Raw genomic sequence first — 12260 nt, forward strand, 5'->3', positions numbered from 1 at the left:
TTAATTAGAATGGGATAGATACCTAATGGAAAAACAAGCCAGAGAGTGAATGGGCACTCCAAAAAGAGGATGTCCAAGGGTCTAATAAACATATAAAAGTGTGTTCAACCTCAGTTGTCATTAGGGAAATGCAAATTGAAACCATAAGAGGACACAGTTATATTTTCATTAGGACAAATAATTTATAATCCCAAATGCTGGCTATGTGGAATGATGGGCATTTTAATATTCTAAAACTGAGCATTTATGTTGATACTACTATGCTGGAAAAGTTTCCTATTATTAAAGTTAAAAGATAGGTATATCTTATGAGCCAGCAGTTCACTCAATAGAATGTGTATATGTGAAAAATCATGTGCAGAAACAATCAATACAGAATTTTTTGTGGTAGTTACAAATGGAAACAACCAAATGGTTATCGTACATTATGGCATATTCATACAATGGAATACTAGACTTAAGTTAAAATAAGTGATCTATAGTTACCACATTATAAACCTTATATGAAACAAATTAGTCCAGGTCTGAAAAAGACGTATGGTCTAATTTCATTTTTAAAAAGTGCGAAAAAAACTTTTAGGGGTAAATGGTTAGATTTTAAAATATAAAAAAAAATTTAATGGGAATCAATATGAAAACATAAATCAAATTCCAGGAATCAGTGCTCTCTTTTCTACTTTATTTTCAGTTATGAAAACAGACACAACTATTAAAAGCCTTTGGCTCACATTATTATGGCAACCATCAGAGCCTTATGAACTCTAATTGGTTGACTACTTCTTTCCATTACTAAGTCATGTTTCTCTGAATTCAAATAAGAAGTCCAGAAGACCAGGTCTGAAGGAATTTTGGAATTTGGAATTTGGATTTGTAATTAAAGTTTGGTCTGCCATGAAAACCCGCAAATATGCTGCATCAGTCCATGGACCTTGATCATGGGGAAAGCTCCAGACTCCATGGACAGTCAGAGCTACAAGTTGTAATGAAGGCAAATCTTTCCTTAGTGAAAATCTTAAAAGGAATTTATTTATTTAGGTGGTACTAAGGATCAAACCAGGGCCTCCTGCATGCTAGACAAGCACTCTACCACTAAACTATGTCCCTAGCCCTTAAAAGAATTTATACAACTCAAAACTCAGCTGTAACCCATTGCTTCTTGGCTGGCTCTTCTTGCATAGTGGGAAAATGAGAAATGGAATGGCACTTCAGTGCCATTAGTATAAAATCATGATCAAGTCATACTCACTAGCTGGGTAGTATTTTATATCTTACTGTGTGTTTCCACATTATCACCATGGAGGGCCATAAAAATATTTGTGCAAACCAGCAATACAGAAAGGAAATCAGTAAACAGAGGTCCAAGGCAACAGCATTAAAACCAGATGCCTTTGGTTTGGCATAGCCAATGTTGTATGAACTTAAAAGTTACATAATGTAATATCTTCTGTTTGTCATAGGCAGAAGCTCCTAGAGTTTTAACTCTGCTTTTCTAATCTTCCTATTGTTACTTTGAAAGATTTAATATTTAATTTGATTAAAAAACTGACCAGGGGCTGGGGATATAGCTCAGTTGGTAGAGTGCTTGCCTTGCACGCACAAGGCCCTGGGTTTGATCCCCAGCACCAAAAAAAAAAAAAGACAACAACAACAAAAACAAAATAAAACTGATCCAAACATGCTTTTGAGTTTTGAAAGTTTAGTTTTTATAGGGACATTATTTAATGAACACCTAACTGTCCAACATTATTAGGTTCTGTGAAAAACAAAACTATAGTTAGTTATGTGGGCTTAGCTTTTCTGGAAGAGGATTTATGTCTTTAAGTGATGTGTAAGCTAGACCTGGAAGAAAGCCTAGGGATTAAATAGGTAAAAGGACTCCTGTTGATGAAGAAATGAAATCACCTTATTTTCACTTTAATATGAATCTTCCTAGAGATTCAAACCTCATTATTGACTGCCATACAATTTGGAAATAGAAGGGAGGGAAAGGGAGAAAAGAGAAGAAGAACAAAAAATATGAGCCTGAAGAGAGAGCTCTTAGAATTCATTTAATATACATTTACAGAACATCTAAGTTACGCCAGGCCCTAAGCAGGATTTTACAGATGAGAAAATAGGCTTAGAGAGGTCAAATAATTTATTATAATCCTACAGTTTATAAAACAGTATAAAATACTGAGACATATTATCCACTGGGCTTCTCTGCCACAGACACTTGTGTCCTGGGGATGGTTCTTGTTATAAGTTGAACAATTCTATACAATAACACCAAGAAGCCAGACAAAATAATGTGAAAGATTGCTTTCTGATTAATCCTAGGGACCTATGATCCTTTTAGCTGTTTGCTTTTCATTATGGATGATTTTGATCAATTTTTGCTTTGTTTCTTTTTCAAGTAGTTACTTACAACTAATTCTATCCAGCTTACATGATAAGGTGGTCGATGTCTAGAGAAACAGATCTTTGATGAATTCATAGATCCATAACCCACACCCAGGTTGATACACGGGAGCCGCTTTATTGTCGGACAGTAGAGGTATATATACACTTAACTAATTATACACAGCTTGTTTCAATTAACATCATCCAGATACATCAATTGGTCATTAAGGAATCCTCAGCATCTTAATAATTACACACAGCTTAACTCAATCAACACCATCTAGACACAGCAGTCAGTCATTAAGGAATCCTTGTCATCCTAATGGCCCGCTGGCGTTACTTCACAAACCACTCCCTCTGGCAAAGTGCCAGGCGCCATCTTGACTTGTCCGTGACCCTAAACACCTAATCTCAAGCGATTTTCCTGCCTCAGCCTTCTGAAAAACTGGGATACGGGTGTGCACCACCAAGCCTGGCTTAGTCCTGTGTTTTTGTAATTAGTTGTTTATTTGCTTGTGCTATCAGCTAAATCTGATTACCTCTCTGTGAAGTTAACTCACACTTTCTTTTCAAACAGATGTTACATCTCTGACTAGAACTTTTCCAAGGATTCCCATGCACTTGGAATAAAACCTAAATTTCTTAATAAGAGCCTGCTTGGTTTAGTCTTGCCTACTTCTCCAATTTCATCTTGTCCCACTCTAAATCCTTACTGAAGGGTTTTGATTGTGTCTAGGTCTTGGCTGCCTCAGGACTTTGGAATATACTTTTCTTTGTTTTTGTAATTCCTCTTGGCGACATTTTTCATGTGATGAACTTATTTATCCTTCAAATATTAGAACAAATATTGCTTCTCAAAGATCCTTCTCAGGCTACCTAGTCTAACATAGATCTCTATTATTTTCTCCCATAGCCTTTGCCCTTTTTTTTCATACTACTTTGCACTCATTTAAATAAGTTTACACATTTTATTTCCTTTTAACTGTATATTCTCTATTAGACTCTAAACTTCATAGCTGAGCATGGTGGCACATACTTGTAATCCCAGTTATTTAGGAACCCTGAAGATCACGGTCAGCCACAGCAATTTATTGAGGCCCTAAGCAATTTAGTGAGACCCTGACTCAAATAAAAAATAAAAAGGGCTGGGTTTGTGGCTCAGTGGTAAATCACCCCTGGGTTAAATCCTCAGGAAAAACATCAGCAGTAACAACAACAACAACAACAAAAAACTCTTAAGCTCTATGATGGCAGGGGATATGGCTATATTTAGATGTCTACTGTTTGTCTCCTAGCCTAGGGCCTGACACTGAATAAATATTTTCCTTTATGAATACTGAGACCTTAAAATTACTAAGTATTTAGTAACCTGCAGTTTTCACACATATGCTCAATGACTCCTTATATAGTCAGCCCATTATGTCTGCAGGTTCTGTATCCATGGACTCAACCAATCATGTATAAAAAATATTTGAAAAATAATTGCATATGTACTATACACATACTGTAAAAAGGGCTTGACCATCTGGATATTTTATTATCCGTGAGATGTCCTGGCACCAATCCCCAGTGCATACTGAGGCTTGACTGGATTTATTCTCTGAGATGTTTCAGGCAACATAAATATTAATGTTTCTGTTTTACAGAAGGTAAAACCTAGAGAGTTTAACTGTCTTGGCTAAGGTCACACAAGTAATGGGGCTTGGGTGGGAAGTCAGCACTTTTGATCATTTTGATCATTGCTGTTTCTACCAAAATGAAATTATAATGGGAAATCTGTGTGGGAAAAAGAGAGTACCCAGATTGCATACCTATGAAATAATCTCATTGTCTTGACATGTAGAACTATTTTGTTATCTTTCATTTTCATGTGGATGGTATAACATTCACAATTATTGACTTAATTTACCTTCATGTGATGGCAGAAAAATAATTCCCATTCCTTGATTTATAAATTTAAAATAATATTAAACCACTGACCAAACTGAATGGAGACAGTCTTTTTAAAAATAATATTTTATTTTTAAAAAATTTGTTCTAATTAGTTATACATGACAGTAGGATGCATTTTGACACATCGTACACATATGGAGCACAACCACTCATTCCTCTGGCTGTACATGGTGCATAGTCACACTGGTGGTGTAATCATACATGTATATAGGGCAATAATGTCTGTCTCATTTCTCTATCCTTCCCAACCCTTTCCCCTTTCCCCTCATTCCCCTCGGCCCAATCTAAAGTTCATCCATTCTTCCCTACCCTCCTCCCATTATGGATCAGCATCTGCTTATCTGAGAAAACATTTGGTTTTTGGTTTTTTGGGATTGGCTTATTTTGCTTAGCATAATATTCTCCAGCTCCGTCCATCTACCTGTAAATGCTATAATTTCATTCTTTAAAGTTGAATAATATTCCATTGTGTGTGTGTGTGTGTGTCACATTTTTTTAATCCATTTATCTGTTGAAGGGCACCTAGGTAAGCTCTTGTGAATTGAGCTTTTATAAACATTGATGTGACTGCGTCACTGTAGTATGCTGATTTTAAGTCCTTTGGGTATAAACCGAGAAGTGCTATAGCTGGGTCATATGGTGGTTCCATTCAAAGTTTTCTGAGAGATCTCCATACTGCTTTCCAGAGTAGTTGCACCAATTTGCAGTTCCACCAGCAATGTATGAATGTGCCTGTTTTTCCACATCCGCACCAACACTTATTGTTGTTTGTCTTCTTGATAACTGTCATTCTGACTGGGATGAGATGAAATCTTATTGATTTGCATTTCTCTAATTACTAGAGATGTTGAACATTTTTTTTCATATATTTGTTGATTGATTGTATATCTTCTTCTGAGAAGTGTCTGTTCAGTTCCTTCACCCATTTATTGATTGGGTTTTTTTTTTTGTTTGTTTTGTTTTTTGGTGTTAAGTTTTTTGAGTTCTTTATATATCCTAGAGATTATTGCCCTATCTGATGTGTGTGCGTGGCAAAAATTTGCTCCCAAATTGTGGTTCTCTCTTCACTGCTGAGAAGAAACTTTTTAGTTTGAATTCACCCCATTTATTGATTCTTAATTTTACTTCTTATGCTTTTGGAGTCTTGTTAATGAAGTCAAGTCCTAAGCCAACATGATGAATATTTGGGCCTACTTTTTCTTCTATTAGGCACAGGGCCTCTGTTCTAGTGTCTAAGTCTTTTATCCACTTTGAGTTGAGTTTCGTACAGGGTGAGAGGGGTTTAATTTCATTTTGCTACACATGGATTTCCAGTTTTCCCAGCACCATTTGTTGAATAGGCTATCTTTTCTCCAATGTATGTTTTTGGCAGCTTTGTCTAGCCATGAGATGACTGCATTTATGTGGGTTTGTCTCTGTGCCTTCTGTTCTGTACAATAGGTCTACATGTATATTTTGGTGCCAATACCATGCCATTTTTGTTACTGTAGTTCTGTAATATAATTTAATTTCTGGTATTGTGTTGCCTGCTGCTTGACTTTAAACTATATATATATATATATATATATATATATATATATATATATATATATATTAGTTGTTAATGGACACAGTACATTTACTTTATCTATTTTTATGTGGATTGAACCCAGTGCCTCACGTGTGCCAGTCCAGCACTCTACCACTAAGCCACAACCCCAGCCCTGCTGCTTCACTCTTCTTGCCAAGGATTGCTTTAGCTATTCTGGGTCTCTTATTTTTCCAAATGAATTTCATATTGCTTTTTCTAGTTCTATGAAGAATGTCATTTGGATTTTAATAGGAATTGCATTAAATCTGTATAACACTTTTGATAGTATATATTTTTAATTTAGAAACCTGGTCTTTTCTCTTAAGAGACGGAATGAATATATTGCTCACCTCAAAGACCAACTGCAAGAGATGAAGGCAAAAACCAACTTGGAGAATCTCTACATGAAAAGAAACACTGAACTTCAGATTTCCCAGACCCAGAAAAAATGTAACAAAACAGAGGAACTCTTGTTGGAAGAGATTGAGGTAATTACTGCTACATTAGGAAAAACAGATTGGTTGAGGTTGTAGCAAAATGGTAGAGCACTTGCCTAGCATGCACCAGGACCTGGGTTCAATCCCCCACTCACAGACAACCATTTGAATTGTCATTCCTGGTATAGTCTCACCCAAGAAAGGAAGGGGCAGAGGTAATTTTCTTCCATCTCCACAACCCTTAGGGTTGAAATTAAAGACTAAACAAGGTTTTGAATATTTGCAAGTAGAGATTCTGATGGGTAGACCTTTATTTGAGAGGAAAGGCTGGGTAAGTTAAAGGAATAGCCAGCAGGCCAGAAGGAGGAATAGCCATTACTAGCAGGTACAAGGATTCCTTGTTCTGAGACCTCTACTAATGGGGAGAGGTCACTTCCCATGTGGTGTTTCCAACCCTGTCAACAAACTTTTCTGGACCTAAAAAACTTGTGTCCTTGAAGCATTGTTTTTCTCTTTAAATTGACATCACTTTCCATTTTATTCTGGGGCCCTTGTATGTACCTGGCACAATGCTAGGACATGGCTCTGCGTTGTTTGTGAACGCGAATGGAGTTGAGTGGAACCAAATTGCAGCTCTGGAGCAATGCATTAACATTTCTGGGATCCCTGCTGGAAAAAGAATCCTGAACTGCTACTCTGGAGCTGCAGTCACCTGAAAACTTCTGATTTCCAACCTTGCCAGACAGAATTCCTGATATGTGATTCTTGTTTTTCTAGAAATTAAGAATGAAAACTGAAGAAGAGAACCGAATTCATATGGAGATTGAAATGTTCCTTAGAAAAGAACAACAGGTAAGTCACCAAAATGATTTTATCCCCTGATTAAATTTTTTTTTCACTTTAAAAGAGCAAAAAACTTTTAGTAAGGGAGGAAAAATCAACCATAATTTTAGCAGTCTAATGAATGAACTATAGCTTATATATCCTTACAGAGTTACCCACCAGAACAGTTATTTTTTTTGTTCTTCTTTTTTAAAATTTATTGGTTCTTTTTTAGTTATTCATGACAGTAGAATCCTTTTTGATAATAATTATACAAGCATAGAATATTCTAATTTGGGTCGCATTCTTGTGGATGTACATGATGGTGGGCTTCACTCTATTGTTTTCATATATGTATATGAAAAAATTATCTCAGATTCATTCCACTGTTGAATAGTTATTTTATATACCTCTAATTTGAGGACAGGTAAAATTTTGTCTCTTGCCTTTATAATTTAACTTATATAAGAAACTCTGTTTCTTGTTTCTATAATGCTTTGTAGTCATAATTTTAAAATAATGTTTTTTAATTTTTTAAATTATAAAAACAACATTCTCAATTGAGGGAAGTTTTCTTTTTTTAAGTTACCAATTGTTTTTTCATTCATTTTGTTTATGTTATTACAGTCTCTCTTTTTAAAATTTTTAAAATTTGTTCTAATTAGTTATATATAACAGAAGAATGCATTTTGACACATTGTACACAAATGGAGCACAACTTCTCCTTCCTCTGGCTGCACATGTTGTAGAGTCACACCAGTGTTGTAATCATACATGTATGTATACACAGGATGATAATGTGTGTCTCATTCCACTGTCCTTCCCATCCCCATACCCTCTGCCCTCATCTCACTCCCTTCTGCACAATCCAAAGTTCTTTCATTCTCCCCCCACCCCCATTATGGATCAGTATCTGCTTATCTGAGAAAACATTAGGCCTTTTTTTTTTTTTTGGTATTTGCTTATTACGCTTAGCATGATATTCTCCAGCTCCATCCATATATCTGTAAATGCCATAATCTCATTCTTCTTTAAGGCTGAGTAATACTCCATTGTGTATATGTACCACATTTTCTTTATCCATTCATCTGTTGAAGAGCATCTAGGTTAGTTCCGTAGCTTAGCTATTTCAAATTCTAAAAACATTGATGTGGCTGCATCACTATAGTATGCTGATTTTAAGTCATTTGGGTATAAATCAAGGAGTGGGATAGCTGGGTCAAATGGTGGTTCCATTCCTAGTTTTATAATTGTATATATAATTGTATAACTTTATAATTGTATATAATTGTTTTATAGATGTATAATTGGAATAGACGTACTTTCAGGCCATTATGATAGTAAGGGCCAAGTGGGAATCCTGGGACTTCCTTTTCTTACCAATATATTAAAGGCATTGCTGCAACCCTGATAGAACCGTAGATTAGTGATAACATCAAGAACTTGAAGCTGGGCGTGGTGTCGCATGCCTATAATCCCAGTGGCTTGGGAGGCTGAGACAGGAGGATTCCAAGTTCAAACCCAGCCTCAGTAACAGCAAGGCGCTAAGCAACTCAGTGAGACCCTGTCTCTAAATAAAATACCAAATAGGGCTGGGGATGTGGCTCAGTGTCAAGTGTCCCTGAATTCAATCCCTGCTACAAGAAAAAAAATACAAAAAAACTTGAAAGAAGCAGGAGTGATGATGCTTAACACACCCCCATTTGACTCATCTGTTTGGCTTGGGTAGAAGTTGAATGGATCTTGGAAAATGACAAGTAATCAAGTAGTGATGTTGCTTGTAACTACTATTCACACGTAGTATCTTTACTGGGACAAATCTTCAATGGCTCCTGGTACTTGGTATGAAAGTTGTTAACCTGATCAAGGCCCCTGTCTCCAAACCAGTTTGAAATCAACCACAACAACAAAATGCACACACACACAAATAACAACAACAACAACAACAACAAAGTCACCACCAGGAACAGTTTGCTTTCACTTGGCAGGGCCAATGGTACACCTTTATAGTCTGTCTTCAGGATTATGTCAATTATTCTGTTCTCTTCTGTAATGGCCTACATAGAGATTGCCCACTTTGACTTTTCACAAAACATGGCGTAGCCCACTGTATTAATGACATTATGCTGATTGTATCTGATGAACAAGGAGTAGCAAGAGTTTAGATGACTTTTAGTAAGACATGAACTAGAAGGTGGGAGATAAACTCCATTTCTGGTACCAATTCTGCATCTTTAATGATCCATTCAGATGACAGAAACCATACCAATAATTTGAACAAAGAAAGTTTAACAAAAGAGTTGTGAGCTATTAATAAGGACTAGCTATTAGGAAGGGATTAAAAAAACTCTAAAGAACGCCCTATGAGCTGGGTATGGGTGGCCTAATACCTGTAATTCTAGCTACACTATATGGGAGGATCACAAGTTTGAAGGTAGCCTGGGCAACATAGTGAAAGCCCATCATAAATAAATAAATAGACAAAAAATAAACCACCCTATGACTGATGGACAGTATCCAAGGAAGGAATAAACTTGGGAGGGTGGGGAGAGGAGGATCCTTCCCAATGTTATGATTCAGACCTTATTGGGGAGAGTGTGGCTGTGACCCCCTGGATAGCAGAGAAGCTTGTTGGGTTGCTCTAGTCTGAGCCAGTCACATTTGCAGAATAAACCTAGTGAGCAGGCAACTATGGACTTTGCTAAAAGTTCTTTTTTTTTTTAATATTTTTTAGTTGCCAATGGACCTTTATTTTATTTCTTTATATGTGGTGCTAAGAATCGAACCTAGTACCTCACACATGCTAGGCAAGTGCTCTACCACTGAGCCACAGCCCCAGCCCCATGCTAAAAGTTGTTTTGTTTTTTTTTTTAAGAATCAGATGAATACTCAATTATGAGATTTTTTTCTTTTTCCTCCATCGTAATCATGTTTTTTTCATATATTTGCTGAAGTTGAGTCATGTATTTAAATTTTTTTTAAGTTACAGATGTATACAATACCTTTGTTTTATTTTATTTTATAGTACCGGGGATTGAACTTAGGGGCACTAGATCACTGAGACACATCCCCAACCCTATTTTGTATTTTTATTTAGAGACAGGGTCTCACTGAGTTGCTTAGCACCTCACCGTTGCTGAGGCTGTTATCTGGAACTTGTCATCCTTCTGTCTCAGCCTCCCAAGTCGCTGGGATTATAGGTGTGTGCCACCTTGCCGGCTTTGTTTTATTTTTATTTATTTTTATGTGGTGCTGAGGATCAAACCCAGGGCCTTACATGTGCCAGGCAAGAGCTCTACCACTGAGCCAAACCCCAGCCCCTGAGGTTGCATTATCTTTAAACTCTTGAGAGCAGCCATAGCTGGTCATAGTGTATCTATCTGACATGCAGTAATGCTACTGGTGGTATCAGTAAAACATGTTGGTGAACGGGTATCATTGTGTGTTCAACCATATAGGATGAGCAGTGTGCCCTAGGTACCCAGAAAAGCATTCCAAAGCCTTGGAGAAACTAGACTTCCCGTCGGGTCCTCTAGCACCCTCTGCTGACAAAGTTAAACATTTTGCTAGGTGGCAGAAAAATGTTTAGGATCATCCAGTTTCACAGGGCAAGGCAGTGGAAGATGAATTTGGAACTGAGAGGCAACATACTGATAACAGCACAAATGGGGAATGTTTTCCTTTTATCATTAAGGATGAGGTTTACTCTGTAGGTTCCTGGTATATAAATTTTATTAAGGAAGTTCCTTGCTAACATTTTTTATTTTTTTAAATCAATGAATAGTCAATTTTATGAGATGACTTTTTTCATCCATTGAGATAATTTATTTTCCCTTTAACAGGTTAATAAAGTAAAAACACATTAATATATTTACTGATGATGACTCATGTTTACTTTTTTTGGATAAACCTTACCTGGTAATAATTTAATATAGTTAATATATTAATATATAATAAATTAATACATTTAATAATAGACCTTTAGAATTGATTTATAGACTATAGATTTCTTTTTTGCTATTAGAGTTATATTGCTATTAGAGTTATATTAGCTTGGCAGTGCAAGGTGGAAGTTTTCTACCTTTTTATGCTCTGAAATTTAAAATATAAATGGAACAAAACAGATTATACAGTCCTTAAAGCTTGGTAAAATTCAAACAATTTTTTTAGGATCTCTCTCTTTTTATCTTTTCTTGATATCTTTTTTTAAGGGGGGAGGTATTTGTCTGCCTTTTCAGTTTTTTAAAAAAAAATATTATTCATCTCTCTGTTAGGTCGGAAGTCGCCACCAAGTTGCTGCCACTGACCTAACATTCTCCACTTACCAAATCTCTTTCTCTCTTCTCTCTCTCTTTTAAAGATATGTCACCAATGACTGGTATCTTTATTTATTTAAAAAGGTTTTTATTTTTTATTTGCCAATGGACTTTATTTTATTCATTTATTCACATGTGGTGCTGAGAATCAAACCCAGTGCCTCAGCCATGTGCGGCAAGGGCTCTACCACTGAGCCACAACCTCAGCCCACCTAATATCTTGTTTTTATTTTGGTGCTGGGGATTGAACCCAGGGCCTTGTGCATGCAAGGGAAGCATTCTACAAAAAAACTAAGCTGCATCTCCAGGTTTTTTGTTTTTGTTTTGATACGGGGTATTGAACCCAGGGTGTTTAACCACTCAGCTACATTCCCAGTCCATTTTATTTTTTTGTTTTGAGACAGTGTTTCACTAAGTTCCTGAGGATGACCTCACACTTTTGACTCTTCTGCCTTAGCTTCCTGAGTTGCTGTGATTGGAGTTGTGTGCCACCATGTCTGGCTTTGAGTAATTTTTTGTAACTTGTCTTCCAAAAACACCTGATTTTAAGTGTTTTCAAGCTGTGCTCTACAGTCTCTTGCAAGTTTTAAATTTCCTCTATTTCTGTAGTTATGTTTTTCATCTTAAAAAATTTTGTTTCTTTTCTCCCTTTGTCTTACTGAAACTTACCACAGGTTTGCCATTTTACTGGTCTTAGCAAAAGACTGGCTTTTTCTTTTATTGAGCAGATTTTTTTTTTCCTTGTTACATTGGTTTTGGCTTTAATTTTAAGTAAATTTC

The 12260-nt window shown here is 36.2% G+C and overlaps 1 protein-coding gene across 6 annotated transcripts in view; it reads left to right on the plus strand.

The window, feature by feature from the left end:
* The window catches only part of Iqcg (IQ motif containing G), a 50243-nt gene that overhangs the window by 29645 nt on the left and 8338 nt on the right, over positions 1-12260 (plus strand). For all 6 annotated transcript variants that reach the window (XM_046458103.2, XM_046458104.2, XM_046458101.2 and 3 more), the window contains 2 exons: positions 6232-6393; positions 7120-7194. In XM_046458103.2, the coding sequence (XP_046314059.1) occupies positions 6232-6393; positions 7120-7194 (237 nt within the window). The remainder of the gene's footprint in view (positions 1-6231; positions 6394-7119; positions 7195-12260) is intronic.

The sequence above is a fragment of the Marmota monax genome, unplaced genomic scaffold, assembly GCF_021218885.2.
Source record: "Marmota monax isolate L192 unplaced genomic scaffold, Marmota_monax_Labrador192_F-V1.1 WCK01_AAM20220418_F8-fsc00052, whole genome shotgun sequence".
Classification (NCBI taxonomy): Eukaryota; Metazoa; Chordata; class Mammalia; order Rodentia; family Sciuridae; genus Marmota; species Marmota monax.